The 26,269-nt window shown below is 41.9% G+C and overlaps 4 protein-coding genes across 5 annotated transcripts in view; 1 reads left to right on the forward strand and 3 right to left on the reverse strand.

Annotated features, from left to right (window-relative positions):
* Positions 1-30: 30 nt before the first annotated feature.
* Positions 31-6,959, reverse strand: tmcc2 (transmembrane and coiled-coil domain family 2). Its single transcript, XM_053652576.1, has 5 exons — positions 5,583-6,959; positions 4,260-4,649; positions 3,253-3,806; positions 2,418-2,553; positions 31-1,890 (listed from the first exon to the last, which is right to left on the reverse strand). The coding sequence occupies exons 1-5, from the start codon at positions 5,583-5,585 to the stop codon at positions 1,591-1,593; spliced, it is 1,383 nt and encodes a 460-aa protein (XP_053508551.1). The 5' UTR covers positions 5,586-6,959; the 3' UTR covers positions 31-1,590.
* Positions 6,960-7,042: 83 nt separating this feature from the next.
* On the reverse strand, positions 7,043-12,692 carry cdkn1a (cyclin-dependent kinase inhibitor 1A). Its single transcript, XM_053652579.1, has 3 exons — positions 12,385-12,692; positions 7,847-8,249; positions 7,043-7,680 (listed from the first exon to the last, which is right to left on the reverse strand). The coding sequence occupies exons 2-3, from the start codon at positions 8,241-8,243 to the stop codon at positions 7,628-7,630; spliced, it is 450 nt and encodes a 149-aa protein (XP_053508554.1). The 5' UTR covers positions 8,244-8,249; positions 12,385-12,692; the 3' UTR covers positions 7,043-7,627.
* A 5,078-nt stretch (positions 12,693-17,770) lies between these two features.
* On the reverse strand, positions 17,771-22,453 carry srsf3b (serine and arginine rich splicing factor 3b). The gene is made up of 6 exons (XM_053653427.1): positions 22,308-22,453; positions 21,320-21,530; positions 20,502-20,636; positions 18,846-18,884; positions 18,450-18,536; positions 17,771-18,300 (listed from the first exon to the last, which is right to left on the reverse strand). Exons 2-6 carry the CDS (start codon positions 21,520-21,522, stop codon positions 18,273-18,275), a joined length of 492 nt encoding a protein of 163 aa, XP_053509402.1. The 5' UTR covers positions 21,523-21,530; positions 22,308-22,453; the 3' UTR covers positions 17,771-18,272.
* A 2,149-nt stretch (positions 22,454-24,602) lies between these two features.
* pth4 (parathyroid hormone 4) overlaps positions 24,603-26,269 on the forward strand; it is a 3,298-nt gene continuing 1,631 nt past the window's right edge. Inside the window, exons 1-2 of one of the 2 annotated variants that reach the window (XM_053653221.1) lie at positions 24,603-24,920; positions 26,117-26,205. In XM_053653221.1, the coding sequence (XP_053509196.1) occupies positions 26,117-26,205 (89 nt within the window). In that variant the 5' untranslated portion in view covers positions 24,603-24,920. Of the gene's footprint in view, positions 24,921-25,920; positions 26,206-26,269 lie in introns of those variants that run through there. The other variant, XM_053653222.1, reaches the window with a different exon arrangement.

Here is a 26,269-nt window from a genome sequence, read left to right on the forward strand (position 1 = left end):
TTCTTCTTTCTGAGACGTTCCTCTGTGGATTTGCTCGTGTGCTTAGGATCATCATCCTGTTGAAAGGTCCACTTTTGGTTCAACTTTTTGACAGATGGCCTCACGACTTACTAGCAGATCTTGTAATGAAATTATTAACCTTACAGAACTCTTTAGATCTTGGCATGACCACACACCTCAATAACAAAGAGAACACCAGACACTAGATATGAGAGGTATAAATAAGTCCGGTTCCACCTGCACTCCCTAAGCAGGTTCTAATTTTATGGATTTGAAAAGTGTGATAAATGTAGGGGTGTACTTACTTTTTCCATGTGACTGATCTGTTTTTTGTTCATTTAAATTGGGAAAATTAATAAAATTTTATGTCATTTGATAGAGTATGTCAACTTTACTAAGAGACACCGTTTCAAAGAGGATCAGATGTTTGCTTGTCCAAATATGTTTTAAAAAACAAAACAAAAAAAACCAAACAATTTCCAAGGGGTGTACTTACTTTTTCACATGACTGTAAATACCTGGATACTGCATTGGCTGGCTGTGATGCGTTGTCCAATGCTGCATGCTGCAATGCTGCCATGTTGGAGCGGTATAGAGTAATTGACCTGTTGTTGATCACGATCGTTACTGGAACATGTGCACGAGTAGTATAGACTTTATAGCTGTTGACATCATGCACTTAGACACAAGACTGTTACTAGACACGTAAGGCTTAGATTCAATTTGACAAAGTCTGATAATATCGCGTCATTACTAAACACTACTGCGGATAACAGTCTTGGAAATGCTTATTTTGTACAACAAACTTTATTCATTGAAGTCCAAAGTCCAAATAAAACACTGAATTCTTCTCACAATTAATTATTCAATGACATAATAGACGCTGCAGTACTAATTGTGTGTTCATAGTGTAGAGTGCCAATATGGCGGATCTCGCTCTTCTAAACAGCGATCAATAGCAAACGCGATATCTTGGTATTCATATCTATGCAGCGCTGCATTGTGTTAAAGTAGAACTAGCATGCCGAAAGACGCTAGCCACCTTACTGCAGATTTGACCAACTGAACACAATTTAAAGTTAAACATAAAGCTCAAATGAGTTAATAATTCAGATCAGGTCAATCCTGTTCACTCTGCTGTGGAGATTAGATCTGTGTCCAGCGTGCACGATGCTATGGGACCCCAGGAGGTCCAGTATGGTTCGACCACCGGCTACAATAATGCTCATTTCTGCTACTGAAGGTTTTTAGTATAAGTGGTGAACCTGAACCTTTAACCATCCTTGAACTGCTGGAACATCACACCTACCGTAAATACACAAATAAATATGCAACCTAATATTCGGTTAAATCTAAAATGACAGCAGGCAAGAAAACACGTCTTATAGTCCGAAAAATACGGAATTTAAATCTGAGGCGTTAAATCGGAGTGTTTTAGTGCTGAACTCCAGATATGGACCAAACACAGCAGATCTGGTGTAAATGGGACGTGTCCCACTTACTGTGTGGTAGAAGCAGTGTTCATGTGAGGAGCTTCATCAGTTCTTCACAGACGCTGCAGCAGGGGGCGGGGCTCTGAGGTCATGTGACTCAGGCAGACAGGAAGCAGAGTTCGAGCCAGTCCCAGTGCTTCCAGAGCGTGATGAGGAAGAGGGTGAAGGCGACAGAGGAGGCGATGCGGGTGCGGGTCTTCATGAGCGGGGTGATGAAGTTGGCCACCGTGGAGACAAAGACGAGCAGCACAGCCATGAGAGCTAGCAGCACGCTAATGAGCTTCCCGAGCAGAGCGCGAGCGTTAGCGTTCTCCACACCCTCCAACTGCACCACCTGCTGCTGCTGCTGCTGCAACTCCAGCTTACTGACACGTGTCAGACATGACTCCACTGCCTCCTGAACACACACACACACACACACACACGTCAAGATGTAAACATGGCTAATCAAATATGAGTGCCAATAAGATACCAATATGCAAATGAAGGCCATACAGCGCTGTTTTATCAGGTGCAGGGGGAGGAGCATAAATCTGGATTTATAGATGATAAACACACTAGTGCTTCTGTGCTATCATTCGGCCTAATGACATTTTGACAACAATCTCATAATTATTAACAACTTTTATTAACATACACAACTGCACTATAATGGGATGTTCAATGGACAGGTGTCCACATATTTTTGGCCATATACTTTATTCGTATAGAATATTAAATACTATGTGATGATCCTCGGCGCACGCTCGGGCACTTTCAACGTTCATAATAACATTATTCATTACATAATCTAATGTATAACAATAATGTATTCATTTTCCTGTGGTGAAGAAATAAAAACGGACCAATGAACTGAGACCCTCGAACATCTAGTTATTGTGTGTGTGTGTGTGTGTGTGTGTGTGTGTGTGTGTGTGTGTGTACCTGTATGTCTCGAGCTCTCTCATATGACTGGTAGGCCACCTTCTCCTCCATGCTGGCCAGCTCCTGTTTCAGGTTGCTCAGTTCGTTTTGATGGAGTTCACTCAGGTCATTCAGCTGCTCCTCCAAACGCTCGTACCTGCTCAGGTAAACACACACACACACACACACACACACACACCTGAGCTCAGGCAATCTCCAGTATACATCACTACACACATGTACCTCAGTTACACACCTGTATGCACATATGTAGCTCAATAACTCATACTCCAGGCAGACACATACCTGTATATACCTGTATCCCCTTGAATCTGTACATATCTGAAACCCCCAACACACAACTGTATACTGACCTGTACTCCACATACACACCTGTATACACATCTGTATACACACCTCTACCCCACATACACACCTGCACCCCACATACACACCTATATACACACCTATACCTCACATAAACACCAGTATACACACCTGTCCCTCATATACACATCTGTATACACACCTGTCCCCCACATACACACCTGTATGCACACCTGTACCCCACATACACACCTGTATACACACCTGTCCCTCATATACACATCTGTATACACACCTGTCCCCCACATACACACCTGTATGCACACCTGCACCCCACATACACACCTATATACACACCTGTCCATCATATACACATCTGTATACACACCTGTCCCCCACATACACACCTGTATACACACTTGTCCATCATATACACATCTGTATACACACCTATCCCCCACATACACACCTGTATACACACCTGTATGCACACCTGTACCCCACATACACACCTGTACCCTCCACACACCTGTATCTCTCCTCCTGCAGGCACTGGGTCATGTAGGAGTAGTCACTCTGTAGTTGTGTCTTCATGTCCTCCATTGCGTCCTCCATCTGCACTTGACTGGCTTTGATCTCCTGTAGTCCCAACAGCAGAGCATCCCATGATGCAGACGTGTGATGATGGTGATGATGATGATGATGATGGTGTCCATCCATTCGTGGGCTTCCCATGCAGATGGCCCCACCTACTCCAGAGTTGCTCCCAGCCCCAGACCCGGAGGTACCACTGGAGCACTCATCGTCACTGCCATACTTGGGGCTGGAGACGAGCGTGGCACTGCCACTGAGTGCACGAGGGGGCGTGTCCTCTGTATGTCCAGGTCCTAAACTGTCCTTCAGGTGGGTGATGTTGTCTGCACTGCCAAACTTGTTACGTATGAGTGCAGAGACTCCACCCCTCACACCCTCAACCACGCCTCCTCCGAAGCCACTGATGCCGGCCCGCACATTGGCTCCGACGTCCTTCAGGCCCTGCTGCATGTCCCGCAAGACGTCTTTGGGCTGACGCGCCAAACCGTTCTGCAAGAGATCCAAGTGTCACAGTTACACACCTGTACACAAGTGTTACATTACAGTTCACCAGTTTTACACCTGCACCCCATTTACATACCTGTATACACATCTGTACCCATTTGCACACCTGTATACACATCTGTACCCATTTACACACCTGTATACACACCTGCACCCCATTTGCATACCTGTATACACATCTGTACCCCATTTACACACCTGTATACACATCTGTACGTATTTACACACCTGTATACACACCTGCACCCCATTTACATACCTGTATACACATCTGTACCCATTTGCACACCTGTATACACATCTGTACGTATTTACACACCTGTATACACATCTGTACCCCATTTACACACCTGTGTACACATCTGTACCCATTTACACACCTGTGTACACATCTGTACCCCATTTACACACCTGTTCCAAGTTTACACACACACTGACCTGCTCGATTTCTTTGAGCTTTTTGTGGTAGTGTTCGAGTTTTTTGTGCAGGTGTGCGATGGTTTGTGCAGATTTCTGGTTCTTCTTCTCGAAGACGTGTTTGATGCGTGATGCTTGCTGTTTGTCGGCGTTGTGAGCGAGTTTCAGATACTCGGCCACGTTGTTGTCGCGCGCCTCCTGTTCCACACGGATTTGCTCTGTGATCTTCAGAATCTTCTGCTGCAGGTGTTCCAAAGCAGCGCGTGTTCGCTGCCCCTCCCCTGGGCCCTCCCCCTGCCATGATCCCGCCCCCAACACAGACCCCGCCCCCTCCACGCTGATGTTCCCCTCTGAGCCGCCATGGGGCACTGAGGGGGGCAAAGGCAACGTCGACACCTCACTCTTATCCAGCTGTAATACACACACACACACACACACACACACACACACTTAGCTACACAGCTAGAGAACACTGGATACTTTATTATGTAAATGTAGAAACACACACACACACACACACACACACACACACACACACATACACACACTTACATCTCTTTCTGCCTAAGTGTCTCTTCTTCTTTTGTGTATGTGTGTGTGTGTGTGTGTGTGTGTGTGTGTGTGTGTGTGTGTCTATGGAACCTCATCATGAGACTCTGCTCAGTGGGGAATTTCAGGACACAGTCGATCGCACACACACACACACGCACACACACACACACACACATTATGTTTTCTATCTATCTTGTATATTGATATAATGACTCTGATTATAACCTCAACAGCAAGAAATAAAAGCTTTTTTTGATGAAAAGATTATTTATTTTTTGAGTACATTTGACACATGTACACACTTCATCATCCACTGCCTCTGACGCACACACACACACACACACACACACACACACAGTCTGGAATCATGATCAGCGCTAAAACCAGAGACACAGACCTCCTTCTGAAAGAAAACGATAAATGTGGAGCAACAGAAGAGGAAAACGTAGACGAAGGCAGACATACAGACTGAAAATGGGATGAAAAACAGAGCAATACGGGTTTTAAAAACTGGGTTACTGTGCAAAAACACAGCACTGATTCACACACCCACACACACACACACACACACACACACACACACACACACATTAAACATGGCTGCAGTGTGTGATGAGGTGTTAGAGAACAGAAACACACACAGAGGCTTTGATGTTACTGTGTGTGTGAACATGGCCATGAGTGGCTTGTGCAGAGGATCATGGGTAAAAACAAACAGATGCTGGTGATGATGATGATGCTGGTGATGATGATGATGATGATGATGATGAAGGGTAGTTGAGGAAACGTTACCATACTATTTAGTCCCGGATCAGTCGGATGAGTGCAGCTCTGTTTGTGAAGCCCATCCCTCTCTCTATCGTGCCATCATCCCTCCCTCTCCCTCCCTCTCCCTCCCAAATCCACTCTGTCGTTCTCTCTGAGCTTATCTGTCGCTCCACAGCCTCTCGGTGCTGCACCTCCTCCTCCCAGCCATCCCTCGCTCCTCTCCGTCTTTATTCTCCTCTGCTTTGTGTCTCAGTCGCTCGTCTCGCTGTCTAACGACCCGCGCAATCCGTGTCTCCCTCAAACACCACCGCTGCTCCCGCTGCTCCGGTGCATGTGATGGGGTGGGGGGGAAGGGAGAGATTAGCGCAGGCGCATTAATGCCTCAGAGTGGGGAGAGGTTGAGAAGAGACAGAGAGAGAGAAAGAGAGAGAGAGAGAGAGAGAGAGAGAGAGAGAGAGAGAGGAGAAGTGAAGAGGAAGATTAGCGCAGGCGCATTAATGCCTCAAAGGGTGGAGAGAGGTTGAGAGAAAGACACAGAGAGAGACACAGAGAGAGAGACACAGAGAGAGAGAGAGAGAGAGAGAGAGAGACACACAGAGAGAGACACACACACATAAAGAGACACAGAGAGAGACACACACACAGAGACACAGAGAGAGACACAGAGAGAGAGACACACACACACGGAGACACAGAGACAGAGAGAGACACACACAGAGAGAGACACAGAGAGACAGAAAGAGACACAGAGAGAGACACACACACAGAGACAGAGACACACACAGAGAGACAAACACACAGAGAGACACACACAGAGAAAGAGACACAGAGAGACAGAGACACACACAGAGAGACACAGACACAGAGAGAGACACAGAGAGAGACACACAGAGAGAGACACACATAGAGAGACACAGAGACACACACAGACACAGAGAGAGACACAGAGAGAGACACACATATAGAGAGAGACACAGAGAGAGACACAGAGAGAGAGACACACACAGAGACACACAGACACAGACACACAGAGAGACACAGAGAGAGAGAGACACACAGAGACACACACACACACGGAGACCCAGAGACACAAAGAGACACAGCGAGAGAGACACACACAGACACACACACACACAAAGACACAGAGAGAGACACAGAGAGACACAGAGAGAGAGAGCGAGAGAGATTACCATGGTATCATCTCAAACATACAAACACTGCAGCATTCATGCAGATCCACACACACACACACACACACACACACACACACGCACACACACACACGCACACACACACACACAACGCTAACACTAATGCTAACAACATCATCTATGAACATGCCAGAAAAAAAGAGGGGAGCATGATAGGAAGCATGGTGTCATTGCCATAGCAACGGGGTCTGTGTTCAGCAAAACAATCACCATGTCTCACACGTCACACACACACACACACACACACACACACAAGAAGTCAAACAGCAGAAATGTTTTTTATGTTTTATTTTTCTACACATTTAATCCAAGATAATGATCATTGTGTAATAAATAAATAAAGGCAATACTCTGTATCTGCGCGCACACACACACACACACACACACACAGTGTTTATAACACACTCTGATACATGGACAGATGTTTAATATTCCAACAGCATTAACCCTAATATAATCCTATACAGGACACACAGTTATAAACACATCACTGACACTCAGATTATCTGTAGGTTTAGTGTAGATTAGTGTGTGTGTGTGTGTGTGTGTGTGTGTGTGCGCTTGTGTGCGGTGGTGAGCAGGAATATTTATATCCAGGTTAACAGGAATTGCACAATATGTGATGAAGTGTTCACACTTTCTCCTAAAACAACACAAATAACATCATAAAATAAACATTACAATAAAATAAAATAAAATAAAATAAAATAATTATTCACTGTTATTCGGGTAGCGGGGGGTGAGAGGGTTTGTCCAGAAGTTCTTCAGACAGTCCTGAGTGTAGAGAGTGTGTGTGTGTGTGTGTGTGTGTGTGTGTGTGTGTGTGTGTGTGTGTGTGTGTGTGTGTGTGTCCTCAGGTCACTGGCCTGACTTCCTGGTGGTGACGACTCGCCTCTTGGCCTGATAGAAATCTGAGGAACAGAAACAGGATGGAGATTTAAAACCATGAGTTCTGAACTACTCACAAAATAAAACTAACTATTTTGTCTGCTTTATAAACAATTTATAGGCATGAACACACACACACACACACACACACACACACACACACACACACACACTCTCACACACACGTACCTGTGATGTTGGTCTGTTTCCTCTTCAGTGTGTGTTTCTCTGCACCTTCACATCGCTCAGGTGTTTTAGGAACGTCCTCCTCCCCGAGATCGGACGCTGGTCCCGCCCCTTTTGGTCGAGGAACTGGCCCTACTGTGCAATCATGGTAAAGAGAAGGAACTCGAGCCTCAGGAAGCGCCACCCACTCGATGTCTCCTCCCACCTGTGGTTTGTTGGCAATGAAGTCAAAGTTCCAGCGGCGTGAAGCGTCCTGAAGCTCCGCCCTCATCAGCAGTGTGTAGTCACGCTGCAGCTCCTCATGATCCACTGAACCGAACAAACACCGCCGAGCAGATCCACCAACACCACCCTCAACACCACCTCTACACAATGTCGCCAACACCGGCGATGACATCATCACACACTGAGAGAGAGAGATGTTCCACAGTTTAAACTCTCACACACAGTGACAGAAAAAGAAAATTATACAGAAATAAAAATTAAATACAAAAAATTTAACTGAATAAAAAAAACCCTGAAAGTGTATCACAGTAAAAACATTTCAAAATTACACACACACACACACACACACACACACACACACACATTCTGAATAACAGTTTCCTACAACACACACATTTAAGATGTGACGCTGTGAGAGTAAAAGTGCACATGATGATAAAAGCATTAAACATCACTGCCATAATTAAATGAATAACAACAACAACAACAACAACCAGGGTGATAAACAAAATCCCAGAGAAATTCTACACATCATCTCATCACTAACAGCAGAAACACAAATTCTACAATAAGTCTCAAATAAATTATGGAGAGTAAATTATTTCTGCGGAATCAGACAGAAATCTAATCAGAGGAACATGCTCAGACATCTCACCATCAGCTCAGCCTGGATCAGACTGAAGGTGTTGGTGTGAGCGTGTGTGTGTACCCAGACACACTCACTCATGGACACACTCACTGACACACACACACACACACACACACACACTCTCACTAACACACACACTCACTCATGCACACACTCACTGACACACACGCACGCACACACACACACACACTCTCACTAACACACACACTCACTGACACACACATGCAAGTACACACACACTCACTAACGCACACACACACACACACACACTCACTAACGCACACACTCACTCATGGACACACTCACTGACACACACACGCACGCGCACACACACACACTCATGCACACACTCACTCATGCGCACACACACACATTAACATTTTACATTTATTCACTTAGCAGACGCTTTTATCCAAAGCGACTTACAAATGAGTGTACACACACACACACACACACACACACACACACTGCTCAGGGTTTAGCTGACTGTGTCACATGTCCGGGCAAAACGGCTCTAACAACAAGTACAGGCATGTTCTCTACAGAGCACTGAGAAGGAAACAGACAGCAGGGGGCACCACACACACACACACACACACACACACACACACACACACACTTTAATGACACCTGTTTATAATCCAATACAGAATAATGAAATTAAAGAACGAGTTTTATCATTTTTATGTCATTTGAATAAATGTAACATTTTAAAAACAAAGCCTATTCATTTGTAAAGTACTGGCCACGCCCACTTGTTTTACTTTAGTTCCAGTCATGGTACACTTCATACTCTTTTCTAAAATGAAAATCTTATTCACTGATTCAAACTTTAAAGTGGGATTAAACTGGTTGTGTAGTAAAAGGAATCAGTCAGAGTCTCACTCCTGACTTCAGTCATAACACAACTTCACTCCAGGAATCTTTCATTTTCCGCAAACGGTCTAATATCTGCTGCGATTTCACACACATGTAAATCAAGACTCATATTAATCCCTAACCTCTACTAAATTTGAATTTTTATAATTAATTAATACAAATACAAAGAAACAATAAAGGTTAAATCATAATCTTCGGAATGGTTTCAATTTGCTTCTGCTGTGTATAACAGCCCAATAAAAAAATAACTGTTGTCTGATTGGTCAGAAAATGTCAACACTTTCCTCAGGTATGTCAGACTGTGTGCGTGTGTCTAGCTGGTGGTCAGCATAGGAAAATTACCACACTGATCACCTCACTAATCACCACTAATCACCTCATTAATCACCTCTTTAATCACCCCAATAATCACCGCACTAATCACCTCATTAATCACCTCATTAATCACCACTATTCACTTAATTAATCACCCCAATAATCACCTCACTAATCACCTCAATAATCACCTCATTAATCACCACTAATCACCTCATTAATAACCTCACTAATCACCTGATTAATCACCACTAATCACCTCATTAATCTGCCCATTAATCACCTCATTAATCACCACTAATCACCTCATTAATCACAACTAATCACCTTACTAATCACCTCATTAATCATCTCACTATTCACCTCACTAATCACCTCATTAAGCACCTCACTAATCACCTCATTAATCATCTCACTAATCACCTCATTAAGCACCTCACTAATCACCTCATTAATCATCTCACTATTCACCTCATTAATCACCTCACTAATCACCTGATGAATCACCTCATTAATCACCTCACTAATCACCTCATTAATCACCCCACTAATCACCTCATTAATCACCTCATTATTTGCCTCACTAATCACCTCATTAATCACCTCACTAATCACCTGATGAATCACCTGATGAATCACCTCATTAATCACCTCACTAATCACCTCATTAATCACCTCACTAATCATCTCACTAATCACCCCACTAATCACCTCACTAATCACCTCATTAATCACCTAATTAATCACCTCATTAATTACCTCATTAATCACCTCATTAATCACCTCACTAATCACCTCATTAATTACCTCATTAATCACCTCATTAATCACCACTAATCACCTCACTAATCACCTCATTAATTACCTCATTAATCACCTCATTAATCACCACTAATCACCTCACTAATCACCTCATTAATCACCCCACTAATCACCTCATTAATCACTTCATTAATCACCCCATTAATCACCTCATTAATCACCTCACTAATCACCTCATTAATCACCTCATTAATCACCTCACTAATCACCTCATTAATCACCTCACTAATCACCTGATGAATCACCTCATTAATCACCTCATTAATCACCTCATTAATCACCACTAATCACCTCACTAATCACCTCATTAATCACCCCACTAATCACCTCATTAATCACCCCACTAATCACCTCATTAATCACCTCACTAATCACCTGATTAATCACCTCATTAATCACCTCACTAATCACCTCATTAATCACCTCACTAATCACCTCATTAATCACCTCACTAATCACCTCATTAATCACCCCACTAATCACCTCATTAATCACCCCACTAATCACCTCATTAATCACCTCACTAATCACCTGATTAATCACCTCATTAATCACCTCACTAATCACCTCATTAATCACCTCACTAATCACCTCATTAATCACCTCACTAATCACCTGATGAATCACCTCATTAATCACCTCATTAATCACCACTAATCACCTCACTAATCACCTCATTAATCACCCCACTAATCACCTCATTAATCACCCCACTAATCACCTCATTAATCACCTCACTAATCACCTCATTAATCACTTCATTAATCACCCCACTAATCACCTCATTAATCACCTCACTAATCACCTCATTAATTACCTCATTAATCACCATACTAATCACCTCATTAATCACCTCACTAATCACCTGATGAATCACCTCATTAATCACCACTAATCACCTCACTAATCACCTCACTAATCACCTCATTAATCACCCCACTAATCACTTTATTAATCACCTCACTAATCACCTCATTAATCACCTCACTAATCACCTCATTAATCACCTCACTAATCACCCCACTAATCACCCCACTAATCACCTCATTAATCACTTCATTAATCACCCCACTAATCACCTCACTAATCACCTCATTAATCACTTCATTAATCACCCCACTAATCACCTCACTAATCACCTCATTAATCACTTCATTAATCACCCCACTAATCACCTCACTAATCACCTCATTAATAAGGACACTAAACAGTGGTTAACAGCGTGCTAAAATAGTAGATATAGTGCACCTTATTTAATACACTACTGCGCGGTTTGGGGTGTATTTTAGGTGTCTACACGTCATCGGTCTCCATAGTGACGGTTCACTCTGAGAGATGGCGTGACGGCGCTTATTAGAGACACCGGTAAGGGCGCGTGCCTTCACCGTGTTCTGAGGAGGGTTTCTTCATTTCACTTCTACAGTTTATTACAGCGGAGATGTTCTTCCACACACTGTACTTTCAAACTGTGCTCAGTTCTGACACTTTACTCTGAAGGAACACGGAGCATCCGGTGTGTGTGTGTGTGTGTGTGTGTGAGAGAGAGAGAGAGAGTCGCCTCAGACAGCGTGAAGCTTCTGAAAACATCACTATTATACAATATAACAGCAAATAATAAATACATAAAAACACACAAACACATGAAACTTACCTGAATAACGGGTTTATTATTCCAGAAATGTGCAGTTTGTTCCTGAAAACACGTCTTAATCAGCTGCCAGTCAGCTTCAGGAAAGTTCTGTAAAGTTTTCCGTGTCGCTAATTCTAACAAACACCGAATAATACTCACTGTCCAATTCACACTGTCCAATTCACACGGTCTAATTCACACTGTCTAATTCACACGGTCTGATTGACAGCGTCTAATTCACCCGGTCTGATTGACAGTGTGTAATATAAGCTGTATATACTCCGCAGTGTCCGTCCCTGTGCCAGCTGTAAGCCTCAGTGCCGAGTGTAAACTCCTCTCCTCTTCTCAGAAGCTCCTCCTCTGTCCCATGGGCGGAGTCCGACGCTGTAAAACACGTGTCTGGAAGCCGGTAAACACACACGCGCACGTGAGCTCGACTCCAGCTCCGGTTGGAGGAAAATCCAGCTGTGTTTAGAGGGCCTGCCTGAGCCGCAGTGCGCATGCGCGGTATTCTCCGCTTGTGCCCAGACACTCCAGTTTCCCTTTCCCACTCTTACTGCATGTATTCTATTGATAAACCCTGTGTGGGTGTTTTATTAGTGTATAACAGACCAGAGCAGCAGCAGCACTGGCTGTAACAGCGTTTCTATCGGTAGTGACACTGTTTGAATGCAATTAGTGTCATTAAAGTGTTTAAAGTAGTCTAAAGCAAAAGAAAAAACATATTTCACTTGGAAACGTGTACAGTGGTGGCAAGAGGGCGAGGGTCCGCAACACTACAGTGTCACTCATATCACTGTGTGCTTTTATTTTCATTTCCATGATAATCAGTTTCCATGTCCTTCATACCTGCTGCCATCAGCCACTTCATCCACCAGGTGTTGTCTCTGATTGTAGACACACAGACACACCTCCATACCAATTACTCACGCACAACGCAACCAACACACCTTTACAGTTTGTACACTATCTACCTATCTCAGATTCTATGCATTTATCTTTAATGTTCTGTTTTTATTATATTTATTAACTCATCTACCGTAATTACGCGTCTACCTTACTTACTGAGAAGTGTGTCTTATGAGTATTTGGTGTCTGTAATGTCATGTATAATATCTGTAAGTGTCTGCTGCTGGGACAAAACAATTTCTCTCAGGGATCAATAAAATAGTCTGTCTGTCTGTCTATCTCTCTCTCTCTCTCTCTCTCTCTCTCTCTCTCTCTCTATATATATATATATATATAAATTGTATTTTATTTTTTACTTTGTGATGCAATCATAACTGTAAAGTTGATATGGTGTACTGTATGTCATGCTAGCTACATACACTCACCAACAACAAAGTAACCATGTGACCAAAAAAAACAACTGAACTAAGATTTTCTTAATTCTATACAAATCGTGTATGATGCTGTAAAGCAGCGATGATCGGCTCAAATGATTCCTCAGACCAATCCTGCAGTGCCTGTGGTCCGACCTTTATTCAGTTCCCCACTCACAACTTTAGTTCCTACCTGCAATTTGTTCCCATTTACTGTTAGACAAAACATGGAGGGAAAAATGTCACATGTCACACTCCAACACAACTGATCGAGTGGTGTGTAACGCTATGTTCTAAATCTCGTACTGTGACAATACCCACTGCATTCAATTCAGTACCTGTTGCTCAGCCACTGATACAGTACTTACTGATCAGTATACGTGTAGCATAAAATAAATCCAGACATACGACAGCCGCCATGTTGGCATTGTCATGTGACCTACAACTTAAAAAGAGTTCCACCATTTTTGATTCTGACAGCTCTTCTGTGTCAGTCCTGTTGCCTTATGGGATAGCGCAGTGCAGTGTCCATTGGCTCCATATTCTCAGGGGAAGCAGTAGGTCATCCAGGTATTTCTCACCTACTGTCTTATAAATACTGAGAATTCGGACATACTACTCCTTTGGCGTATGGCTTTAACCTACTGTATAGTAGGGTAGTAGGGATATTTGGATGCAGCCCATATATCAGAGACAAGGGTGTTGGGGGTTAGACATGGAGTGTGCTAGAGCTTACACATTCTTTACCACACCTGATACAAGTCATACACTAATTACTGATGCTTTCATGGGCTGACTATATGGGCAGCTACAAAAACAGGAGCCACACCTGAAAGTCATTTGAACACCAACGTTAGCTGATGATTAAACATGTGAAACCTGGTGTGCCTCCTTTCATTTCTTGGTTGGAATGAAACCTTTTGTTTTGTTTTGTTCTAGAAGATCCAACAGAAAGTGTGAGATTGAGGAACACTGGTCTGTAGGAATGTTGTGTGTGTCTCATTTTTATACACCGGTTTCTCATATTGAAGGCTTCAGGATTGCTATCATAAGCCAGAATATATTTAATATTTCTGACTATTTATGTTATGTTGCAAAAACAATGCACACCTTCATTTAGTCAGAACTTTAAAGACCATCTTTCATTTCTATTAAAGTGACAGACAGCTATGAGGCCATGATGACCCTGATTATAGAAGAACATAAGAGAATGAACTGATGTGCATTCGGATGATTTGACTGCACATTAATAAGAGTGTGAGCAGAAAACTTGGACAATTATTATCTTGTTCTTTAGTGGGGCCGTCACTCAACTTGGCCACCTGGAAGAGTTCCAGATTCCAATACACTCCACATTATCAACAGCAGTGCATTTATTTATTTGTGTGTGTGTGTGTGTGTGTGTGTGTGTGTGTGTGTTAGGAGACAGAGAGTCTCTAATGACCAGAACAGGACACTCATGCGTTTCTGTCACAGGAATCTCTAAGCCACACTGTATAGTTTCTGAAAGAGGAACATGAAAGATTAAGGTTAAAACCAGAACTCCTCAATGGTTCCATTTCACAATAATAGCACTTAAAGTTCACCGGGGCGGATCTAGCAGGGCAGAAATTTCAGGAACTGACTTGTGGTAAAGGTGCATCCTATGACAGTGCCAAGTGTTTATCTATAGCGATGACATGGCTATGTGCTTGATTCTATGCACCTGTTGGGTGAAATACATGGGTGTCCACATACTTCTGACCATATAGTGTGTTTCGTACATTTTTGCACCATACTGTCAAACCAAGATCATGTGGAATTTATAAGAATGTAATGAGTTCAATAAAAGTGGGCTTAAATTAATTCTTTATAAAATTTGTTGTTAATGCTGTTCTCTACTACATCCAGTACTGAGGTCTTGTGAAGTATGCTGTGCTTAATTTACTATCTAATATAGAATTCTGTGCAACAGTCATCCATGAGTGAAGAAATTGTGTAAACATGCCTTCAAAAAAACAAAATGAAAAATTTCCACATGTAAAAACTGACTATAAAGAAGAGTAAACAGTAATAAACTTAATCACATTGATATCTGCGGTAATGATTTACCTCTAAAGCTGCAATCATCTTTAAACTACAGAAATGTCTCACTGATAAATGTGCAAATATTTATTTAGGCCATTTGGTGAGACGTGAACATCTTAAAGTCCTGGAACTGTGAACTGGAGATTTGGTGTAATTACTGGTGTAATTATACAAATGAATACCGCCTCATTAAAAACTCAAAAGTACAAAGCTGGCACAAAGCTGAATTCGCTGAACAAAAGCTTGTTTATTATTTGAACAAATGTTTTTTTTCCCCCCACTGGTTCTTAAAAATGAGGTCAATTAGCTTTTCCCAGAGCCAGGTTCATGAGGATCCTGTGGGAAAGTAGTGAATATAAGCTTCATTACACACTCATTAATAATCCTCTTTCACATCATATGTTCTTTACTATAGGAATATTTTCAAATATCAGTAGTAATTTCAAATCATGCAAATTTACATAGTTTATTTTATTTCAAATAAATTAATTATCTGACAGGATGGATAATAAGAATAAAGCAGCCTAACAGTACTAACAGCCGTTAGCTTAGCAGTGGAGTCAGCTAACGTCACTGAATGGCGGGAAATCTGACAGAGAACTCTGACAGGCTGGGGCGCGCGAGCTGTTACAGAAACGTGTTGTGAAACCTCTCCTCAGCTCGCGAGCGGGAAAACCCTGAAGACCTTCATGCGCGAGCTCTGATTCATTGCTCTCTGACGTCATGTCCCTCTGAGTAAAGTCCTGCTAGACAGGAAGACAAAAAACCCCAAAACAAAACAAAAAAAAAAACGCGCGAAATGTTTCAACGTCTCGAGGACACGATGTGCTGGCCCGGACTGGTTCACGTGCAGCTCGTGCTTTCACTGAAGGGGGGTGGATGATCATCACTATTGGACAGCGCGAGTGGGAGGGGCTTCCGAGCACAGAGAAAGAACAGGTCCAGTGAGAGCAGCAGATTATATTACTGCATTTCTCTCACAAACACAGACTTTACACTTATTTTAATAAACACATTATTATAGTGTTATATTAAAAAGTGGTGGCGCTGAAAGTTATCATATAAATAACCAAATCTGATTAACAGGACACAAGTGCTTTATTAACTACCTAACAAAGCGCACGCGCACACACACATCCGAATGTAGAAATTGTATAGATTGTTGTGACATAAAATATATAGAGAATATTGGAAAAATATTCAAAAATATTAGTTCAGATAAACACATGGAGCTGTAGTTATCAATTCTTTTAAAGCACATCATATACAAAAGGAATAAAACACTCCGGAACACGCTGTTAATAATAATAATAATAATAATAATAAACACCAGGCTGGTGTGATGAAATGGAGTCACTGATTTAATCCTCTTACACCACCGCCATTTCCAACGATTACAGTGGTTTATTTATTAATGAACATGTGCTTATTTTCCATTTATAGTTACAGTAAAGATGTGGAACGCCCATGAAACGTTAGTTCCTGTTCTCACTTACGTTATAGCAGCTATAAACAGTCTTACCCTCACCTACAGTCGCAGCTTGTTAACTTCTCAAAGCGATGAAAGGTTGTTGGGAAGTTGTGAACAGTTGCGGTTTTCCGTTCAAGTGTGCCCTCTGGTGGTAAAAGCAAGCACTGCACATGGAAAACGGACAGCGTAAGATGTCCATATGGACGTGTCCCAAATCACATAGGCCAAATAGCAGCCCCTCACCGTCATTAAAGCCCAGGCACAGAGGTGAGTGAGGAGTCACATCGCTGAACACGTCTTTAATCATTACAACACGAATCACTTACTATTACTGTAGAATTATTTAAAAAGCTATTTTTTTCACTTTCTCTTCTCCACATGACATGTTCTACATTTCATTTACACATCCTCACGCAGGGTGATCCCCGTGTGATCAGACGCATTCACAGTGTGGGTTTGATAGAGATTGTACACGCCTGAATACAAAAACGTACTTACACAGTTCTTTAAAATAAATAAATAAATAAAAACAAAAGGTAAACGGTCATTCTGAAACCAGGATTTTATTGTAGATGAACATTACAAATAGTACAAAGACTAGAGAGGGGGGGAGAAGACATCTCTTCATAGCACTGGAGACGTTCCCATTTCAAGCTCACGAATAATTCACCGAGGATTAATTCCCAATGGCATTAAACAAACGAAACAAAAAGTTCACTTCACATCTCCTGCTCAAACACATGCAGGAGGAACTGATCATTACATTCACATGACCATGCATGACCAAGGAGGAGGGAAAAACAAACCCAAACAACTTTAAAAATGAACGGCGACGGAATGGTGACAGCTGAGAAATGAAGCACCGCATCTCTCACTCACACACACACACAGAGGTGAGAAACATAACCGCTCTAAAACATCTGATCTCTTTATAAAAGTAAGGAAAATAAAGAAAAGGCTAACGAAGCACTGTGTCCGAGTCCATAACGCTGGAGTTAAAAGACAATGATCTTTACATGAGGCGTCCGTAATCAGGGATCCCAGCCTTCTCACTTCCTGTCGTTCGACCGAGAGCGGCTGTAAGGAGAAAAACAACCAAAAAAAAAAAACCAGGGTTAAGACTATAATCAGGATAAAATAAATAAATAAACCTCAAGTGACAGACACGTGTCGTGTTGCTTCAGTATGCTTAATAATGAACACGTGTGTGAGCGGTGAACGTGTACCTTCTGGATCTGGAGAAGGAGCGAGACGGTTTGTGGTTCCTGTCACGAGACAGAGATCTCTCCCTTCTGCGGTCACGGGATAGAGATCTACACACACACACACACTTACTTAACATCTACAAGAGCGCTTTCACACCTATTAGCCGAATCAGAAGCAGGATTGATCCACCTGCGACCCGATTCCCTGTGGACACCACAGTACACGAGTGATTTGATCATTATAAATAACGGAGTTTATGTTCTCTCTTTTTGCTCATGGATCCATATCTCCAGTTCCTGAAAACCACCATGAGTAACTCCATGAATATTTACATACTGAATCTATACAGAAATTAATGGGATCTTAATCTAGTAATTAATCCCAGATAAAATACAATAGGAGAGGCATGTGTTTACCTGCTGCGGCTACGGCTGAAGCTCCTCCTGCGGGGGGATCTGAGAAGGACAGAAGGGGCAACAAGCGGAGACAGTGAGACCCCGGGGGGGCAAAACAGAGTTAACAGCAGCCCTACAGCCCTCATCCTGCTAAAGAACTGCCCCTTAACTCACCTTCAAAACACCTGGAAAAGGAAATCTGACTCATACATACAGGAATTTAACACAAAGTAACTTAAGCATTTGTGCATATGAGCGAGAGATTAATCTGCATCTGGACATAAAGCCAATGAGTGATGTAGAATGGTTCAAAATGGATTCTGTATATAGTTAACACTAAATGTTACTAACGCGTTAACACACTTACAGCTGAACAATTGAGAAAACCCCGTTATACAGCAAAGGAAAGAAAAACAAAAACACAGCAAAAACGATGGACCATAATGCAGTGCGAGAAGGCACAGAGCACTGGACCCCGATGCTCAAAGGAGAAACTTATTATTTCTGAGTTTAAATGGAGAAAGCTCGACGTTAAAGCAGTTATAATATCAGAAGAGCCGTCTCCCTTTAAACTGCACGTCATACCAGCCCTTTCATTGTGAATCAAAGCAAAAGGAGCTTTTTAAAAAGGAAAAAAGAGGAAACCTGAATTTCTCTTCATTCTTTACAACTGTATTCAGCATCAAACTGTATGAAGCAGATAAAACTTACTAGTCTTTTGGTTTTCAACAAGCTAGAAATGGCGAAGGGGAGGCAGACTGGCGGCCGTGAAAGTGGCTGCAGCGGATTTTTCCTGCTTTAATTGTTGCTGCTGCTTTGCAGTGTAGACTTTTGGGAACGTAAAACACGCTGATTGCTGATTGGTCGGGAATGTGAGGTGGGCCGCTGCTGATTGGGTGTTAAGGTTGGAGGAGGAGGAGGAAGAGGAGGAGGAGTAGGAGGAGCTGAGAGCTGCATGCTCAGGAGCCAATGGGCTGGTTGCGACCTGACGATTGGGCCCATGCCTGAGGTCATGTGACACGATACAGAGCCAGCTGACTGGGGCACGCTGGTCACATGATGCTGAAAGAGGGTTTAGTTGACTGACTCAGAGGTTGCTGAGAAGGAGGCATGGTGGTGGACTCTGCAACGGGGGTTCATTTTTATTAATATAGATATGATAAAGGAAAAAAAAAATAATCCTTTATTAAATAAAACAAAAGATTGGCATTTCAAGCATCACTAAACCTAACAAATTTTCAGCACTCATGGCTTCAAAATAAATCTTAAAAAACAAACAAAAAACTAGTGTTAAAACTGCTACAAAAATGAATGCATTATTAATTTAGAGGCGTTATTACTAAAAGACCATTAAAGCTGTAAACAAACCCAGCCTCAGGCATTTCATTTACACACATCTCTGTGTCCATGCTAGCTGAGCTAATACCCTGGATCTTAATCATGAGCAACCAAATGACAAGTGAAGATGAGAAACTGACATGAATCTGAACCAGAGAGTCCCAGGTGAACTAAACTGGTTTAAAGTGCAGAAAGATCAGGAAGGTCTCAGACAGAACAGGCGCTTTAACAGCTCAGGGGTTATACTGAGGGGGGGGGAGATCTAAAAAAAAGATCCATTAGCCATCTCTGACAATGTTAACACAAACAGCACATGGGTGTGGAGGGGTGTGGGGCTACCTGCGCCTGGGAGGCGGGCTTCGCCGGCGGTAATCATCTCGTGGGCGTCGGCTCCAGGAAGGTGGCGGGCCTCGGTTACGGGATCTCTTCTCCCCATTGGATAGCTCGACCCTCACTCGGCAACCGCACAGAGTCCTGAAATACATCGCACAAACACCATGAAAAAAAAAATGCACAGGCTGTACATAAAAAAATAAAATAAAAAAATAAATAATAATAAAAAAAAAAATAAAAAAAAAAAGTTATTTCACTCCATCCTCTACCATTCGTCTGAGAATATACTTCAGCGCACTCAGCCACTGGAAAATGTTCCTATGTCAAATCAGTTCCACCATTACGACGGCTTGTCCAATACTCGTTACTTTGGACAAATTTGAAATACAACTTGTCCTACTCTGAGAACGCAATTGTTGAAAAATATGACCGATAAAATGGCCTGTTATATGCAAGAGACTATCTTCATCGCATGAGCAGAGCTTCTGAGCCCTTGTCAGTCAAACAGATAGTTTCAATCAAAAACACACACACAGGCCACAGAAACTCGAGCCATGGTTAATTTACATCCCGGTACAGAGACTGCACCAAATACCTGCACTGTGTCTAATGATTAGTAACTATTTATTTATTGCACGCATCAGCTCATGTTTAAGCTCACATACCACCACTAGTAAACCTGCCTGCTAGTATTTGGCCTCACATGCCCAAAATGGTGGTCACTACGTGTGCATGTGTGTGTGATGGAGAACAGGACAACGCAGGGACAGAGTGGTTACGCCACCAGTACAAGTCAGGCCTATGTGTCAGGCGTGTGCTTTTACCTGCCGTCCAGCTCCCTCACGGCGTCCGTAGCGTCCCTCGGGTCCTCAAACTCGACGAAGGCGAAACCAGGGGGATTCCTGGCCACCCAGACGCTGCGCAGAGGCCCATAATAACCAAAGGCTCGCTCCAGCTCGGATTTATTCCCATTATTCCCAAGATTCCCTACATACACTTTACAGTCCAGTGGGCAATCGCGATGCATGATGGGATCTGGAAAATATTAGATCAGAGAAAGAAAAAACACCACCTGGTTTAATGAGGTGTTAAGGTCCTTTCGACTGATTATTTTCCTGCACAGTGATTCGATCACATACACGTGTTTACAGTCACAGTGTGTGAGATTAACATAATCAAGCATCAACACAGAGCTCAGGCTTGTTTATTAACCCTTTATCAGCTGCACTGTATTTTTCCTACTGCAAAAACAAAGTTAAAATTAGATGTGCTAGGATATAAGAAACCCTGTAGCTTATATATATATATATATATATATATATATATATATATATATATATATAAAAAGGAAACTTTAAAGACGACTGAAAAATGAGCAGAAACAGCGTGGTTAATTCCGCACTTGCTAAGCAGCTAGCTAGCCAGCCATGCTAATATCCCGCCTTTGTTAGCGACTCAAAATGGCGCAGGACGCCGTCGACAGCCACACAGCTTACGTGACCTTTTATATCCCAAAAAAAAAAAAGAGTTCTTTTGGTCTTTAACAACACGAGTTAAAAAAGAGGGTTCTACGAAAGCAACGTACACAATTTTAAGCAGGAAGATAAAATAGCTCACTCCTCATGAAAGCGACGCCATTTTATAAAGTTAGCTACCATGCTAGCAGTGGACCTAATTTAGTCAGTTAGCCCTCACCTAGTAACGCTAATTAAATAAAACCCATATCATAAAGACATCATGCTGAAGGAAAAACATCACGTAGAATATAGTTTATGAATTGACAAAGCACCATTACCGATCGGAAATACTTACTGTATTTTTAATTAGTAGGTCTTTTAACGTCCTTAATTTTTTTTTCCTCGCCGCGCGCTTGAACTCTTCTACCGCAAAATGGCGCTGCTGGGAAATGCCTTCTCCTTCCGTCCTGACGCAACGTGCGTGCTCACGTAATGGGAGGAGCTTAGCGTCTTCTATCGTGCGTACCTACGTAAAAGGCGGGGCTGTCGACGTGCTGTGGATTCTGATGCACTGTTTAACGCAAAGGAAAAAGTTCCAGTTGACCCGCCTTCAGTTCCTCTCTGAAATCTTCATAATGAGAAAAGTCAAGTGCATCTTATTTCTTTTAACATACGTCGTTACTGTGCATGTGTGCGTGTGAGAGAGAGAGAGAGAGAGAGAGAGAGAGAGAGAGAGAGAGTGAGAGTGTGTGTGTTTGTGAGAGAGAGGGTATGTGTGTGAGAGGGTGTGTGTGAGAGGGTGTGTGTATGTGTTTGTGTGTGCGTGTGTGTGAGAGAGAGGGTGTGTGTGTGTGTGTGTGAGAGAAGGGGTGTGTGTGTGTGTGTGTGTGTGTGAGAAGGGGTGTGTGTGTGTGTGTGTGTGTGTGTGTGTGAGAAGGGGTGTGTGTGTGTGTGTGTGTGAGAGGGTGTATGTGTGTGTGTGTGTGTGTGCATACACATACAGTACTGTGCAATAGTCTTAGGCACATGCAAAGAAATGCGGTAGCGTAAAGATCCCTTTAAACATAATGAAATGAAATGTTTCTACATTAAAGAAATACTATAAAGCGCAGTAAACAGCAGTAAATGAAACAAAGACGATATTTGGTGTGGCAACCCTTTGCTTAAAAGAATGATTAGTATTCTCAGGTAGAATTAGTGCAGTTTAATAAGGAAATGATCTGTAAGTGTTACCGAGCTTCTTTCAGAACCAGACCTGGATCTTCTGGAGACTTTGACTGTCGCACTTGCTTCTTATTTCTGCAGCGAAACCCAGCAGCTTTCATTATGTTTTTTTGTCTGAAAAGTGTCTCTTACATAATACATTGCTTTATTTACTGACATACAAACATTTTTCTGTAACATTTCATTTTTTGCTGATAAACTAATGTTTGGAAATCTAACATGTTTTTTGTACTGACTCGATAATGTAGAAATCATAAAATAAAAATCTATAAGAAAGAATGTATTTTAAATGTTTGTTTCCAAAACCTTTCCAAATACTCCGGTTTCTATGTAACAGCTCCCCTAATGTAAAGCACACCAGGGTTAGGGTTAGGGTATCTAAATAAACTGCTGATTTTCTTATCTACTGTAGATTCTGGACTTTCAGCCTTTCCTTTTCTCTCATTGTTTTGGATACTGAACATGTGGTGGAAATTGTCTTCAATTAGAATACATACAACCTGTTTATTTAATGTCCTTTATCTCCCCTCTAACTTGTCTTGTTCTCTGTAATGAAACAGAAAATGAAAAGATTTTCATGCCTGATATCTCTTCAGCTGTTGCAGTCACTTCCTGTGGCACATTTAAGGACAGGACAGGGGTGTATTTGCAGAATAATTGATTTGTGAAGAATTAACGAACACATGATGATGTCAGGTGTAATTAGGTTCCATGTGTCTGTAATTCTGTAGCACAGGTTCCCGATCCTGATCCCGGAGAACCCTCTGTTCTCACCTGCACAGTTTAGTGTTTTCCTGCTAACAGCACGCACAGTTCGACTCAAAGGCTATTAAATGAACTAATTAGTTGAATAAGATGTGTGTTAGAGCAGAAAACACTCAAATAATCAGGACAAGGGTTTTTCCAGGAGCAGGGTTGGGAACCTGCGCACTACAACATGCTCATTCATTCTGGATGAAGTGCACAGGAGTAATACACCTCAGAGGTTTGGCTATACACTGTGCAACACTTTATTTCACATTAAAAAAAGAACCATATTTAAAGTGGACAGTGGTTTTTCATGGTACCTCAGATGAACAGTTACCACTGAACTGATGAGCAGCTGCAGGTGATTAGATGGTGATTACTCCACTGACAGAGACACTAGATTAGTAATGACAGAAATACTAATGAACTATAATATGGTTAATAACAATATATATATATATATATATATATATATATATATATATATATATATATATATATATATAGCATTTATTATATTGAGCCCCTAATAAGTGGAATGTTTTTGCCCTGACAGCGGAGAACTGCTCAGACCTGACGTTTAATGACCACAACATTCCATTAATGCCACTCCTAGAGTTTAGTGCATTTATCAAAAGAGAAAAGAGTAACGTGTGTGTGTGTGTGTGTGTGTGAGAGAGAGAGAGAGAGAGAGAGACTTGGATTAACTTTTGATGTCTTTTAGGTTCTTTCTGATCATTTCCTGGTTGCTAGCTGAGCTGCTTTATGGCACACAGGAATTCAGTCTGTAGGAGCATGAAAACCACACACACACACACACACACACACACACACACACACACACACACACACACTACTGCGTGTCTGACAGACAGAAACCAGTAGTGTTTAATGTTTCTAAGGTAAAGACTCCATAGCTCCTCTCTGTGAGCGGTGACGAGGAACATCACTAGGAGACAAATATGTTGATGAGATGAAACAATGAGACTGACCACAGGTATCACACACACACACACACACACAAACACACATACACACACACTACCTTAAATGCTTCTTTTCAGACTTCAGTGAATTTACTTCAGAGTTTAGTAGAGCAGTGTCACTTCCTGCTCTTTCTTTTAAAACGATAATTAAAAATGAAAGGAAACAGATTTTTTTGTTATTATGTTATTATATGTTATATTTGTTATTATAGTTATTGTGTGTATATATAGACAGGATTATTACAGAAATTAAACATCCTCGGGTATAGTTGTTGAATTAATATATCATATATTCTATATGATATAATATACGCAGTATATATACGCCGGAGTGACGATGTTAAAATGAGTCGCTCTGAGTTTATAGTACATTGTTAGAAAAGAGTTCTTTAAGGGTTCAGTGGGTGATTAAAGGTTCTTAACCCTCCTCAAATGGTTCTACTTGGAGCTCTTTAGGACAGAAAGACACTCCACATAGAACCTTTAAGGGTTCCTCCAGAACGAGGAGTGCAGTTCTTCAGAAACATGGAGAAACACCACTTTAAATCTTAGTCTTTATCTAATATTTACTGTGTGTTTAATCCAGAGCATTTTGCACTGACTTTTCTGTTTGGCTCTAAACCTAAAATTGTATTTTCCTCATGAAACTTTGTGATTTGTGGTTTAAACACGTTGTGTGTGTTGTGTGTACTGTGTGTAATACGCATTGTTTCTGTAAAGCTCCAAACAGAATTGTAACCTTAAACATGAGACATTCAGCAACACTTCCTAATGAATAATCCTCACATCTGCGTCATATCCACACACACACACACACACACACACACACACACACACATTGTTGTTTCTGTCATTTCTGTAATGTGTGTGTGTGTGTTGTTAATAGAGGTGTGTGAGGTCAGTGACATATAAAAGCCATCACAGTGAGACACACACTCAAACATACTGAGAGCTGACAGGCTTCACACCTGAACCTCACACACACTCGCACACACACTCAGGGTGAGTACACACTTTCATGTAATGAAACTATTTTAAAGTAAAACTGCTTTTATAATGTCATTTATTTTATTATAGTAAGTTTGTCAATGTTTCACAGTATTTTAGAGGATTTATTGAACAGTAACTCTGCGTGTGCGTGTGTGTGTGCGTGTGTGTGTGCGTGTGTGTGTGTGTGTGTGTGTGCGTGTGTGTGTGTTATCTGTAGATGGTGCGGAAAGGACAGAACTGTCGTCTCCTCTTCAGCTGCATGTTGCTCATTGTGCTAACAGTCGCTCACAGTCAGGAGAACAAGAGGCGAGTGTCTGTCAGGTTTTACTCACCTGCAAAAGTTTGTACCCCCGAGGATGAAATTGAAAAG

The sequence above is a fragment of the Ictalurus furcatus genome, chromosome 21, assembly GCF_023375685.1.
Source record: "Ictalurus furcatus strain D&B chromosome 21, Billie_1.0, whole genome shotgun sequence".
Lineage (NCBI taxonomy): Eukaryota > Metazoa > Chordata > Actinopteri > Siluriformes > Ictaluridae > Ictalurus > Ictalurus furcatus.

Excerpts from the sequence above, each read along its gene's own strand:
- tmcc2 (XM_053652576.1), bottom strand. Across the intron at positions 3,807-4,259 it reads AGCTCAAAGAAATCGAGCAG|AACGGTTTGGCGCGTCAGCC; the intron begins GTCAGTGTGTGT and ends GATCTCTTGCAG. Across the intron at positions 2,554-3,252 it reads CTGCAGGAGGAGAGATACAG|GTACGAGCGTTTGGAGGAGC; the intron begins GTGTGTGGAGGG and ends TTACCTGAGCAG.
- srsf3b (XM_053653427.1), bottom strand. The coding sequence starts at position 21,522 with ATGCATCGCGATTGCCCACTGGACTGTAAAGTGTATGTAGGGAATCTT. Across the intron at positions 20,637-21,319 it reads GTGAGGGAGCTGGACGGCAG|GACTCTGTGCGGTTGCCGAG; the intron begins GTAAAAGCACAC and ends GATGTATTTCAG. Across the intron at positions 18,885-20,501 it reads AGCCCGCCTCCCAGGCGCAG|ATCCCCCCGCAGGAGGAGCT; the intron begins GTAGCCCCACAC and ends TGTCCTTCTCAG.
- cdkn1a (XM_053652579.1), bottom strand. The coding sequence starts at position 8,243 with ATGATGTCATCGCCGGTGTTGGCGACATTGTGTAGAGGTGGTGTTGAG. Across the intron at positions 7,681-7,846 it reads GAAACAGACCAACATCACAG|ATTTCTATCAGGCCAAGAGG; the intron begins GTACGTGTGTGT and ends TCTGTTCCTCAG.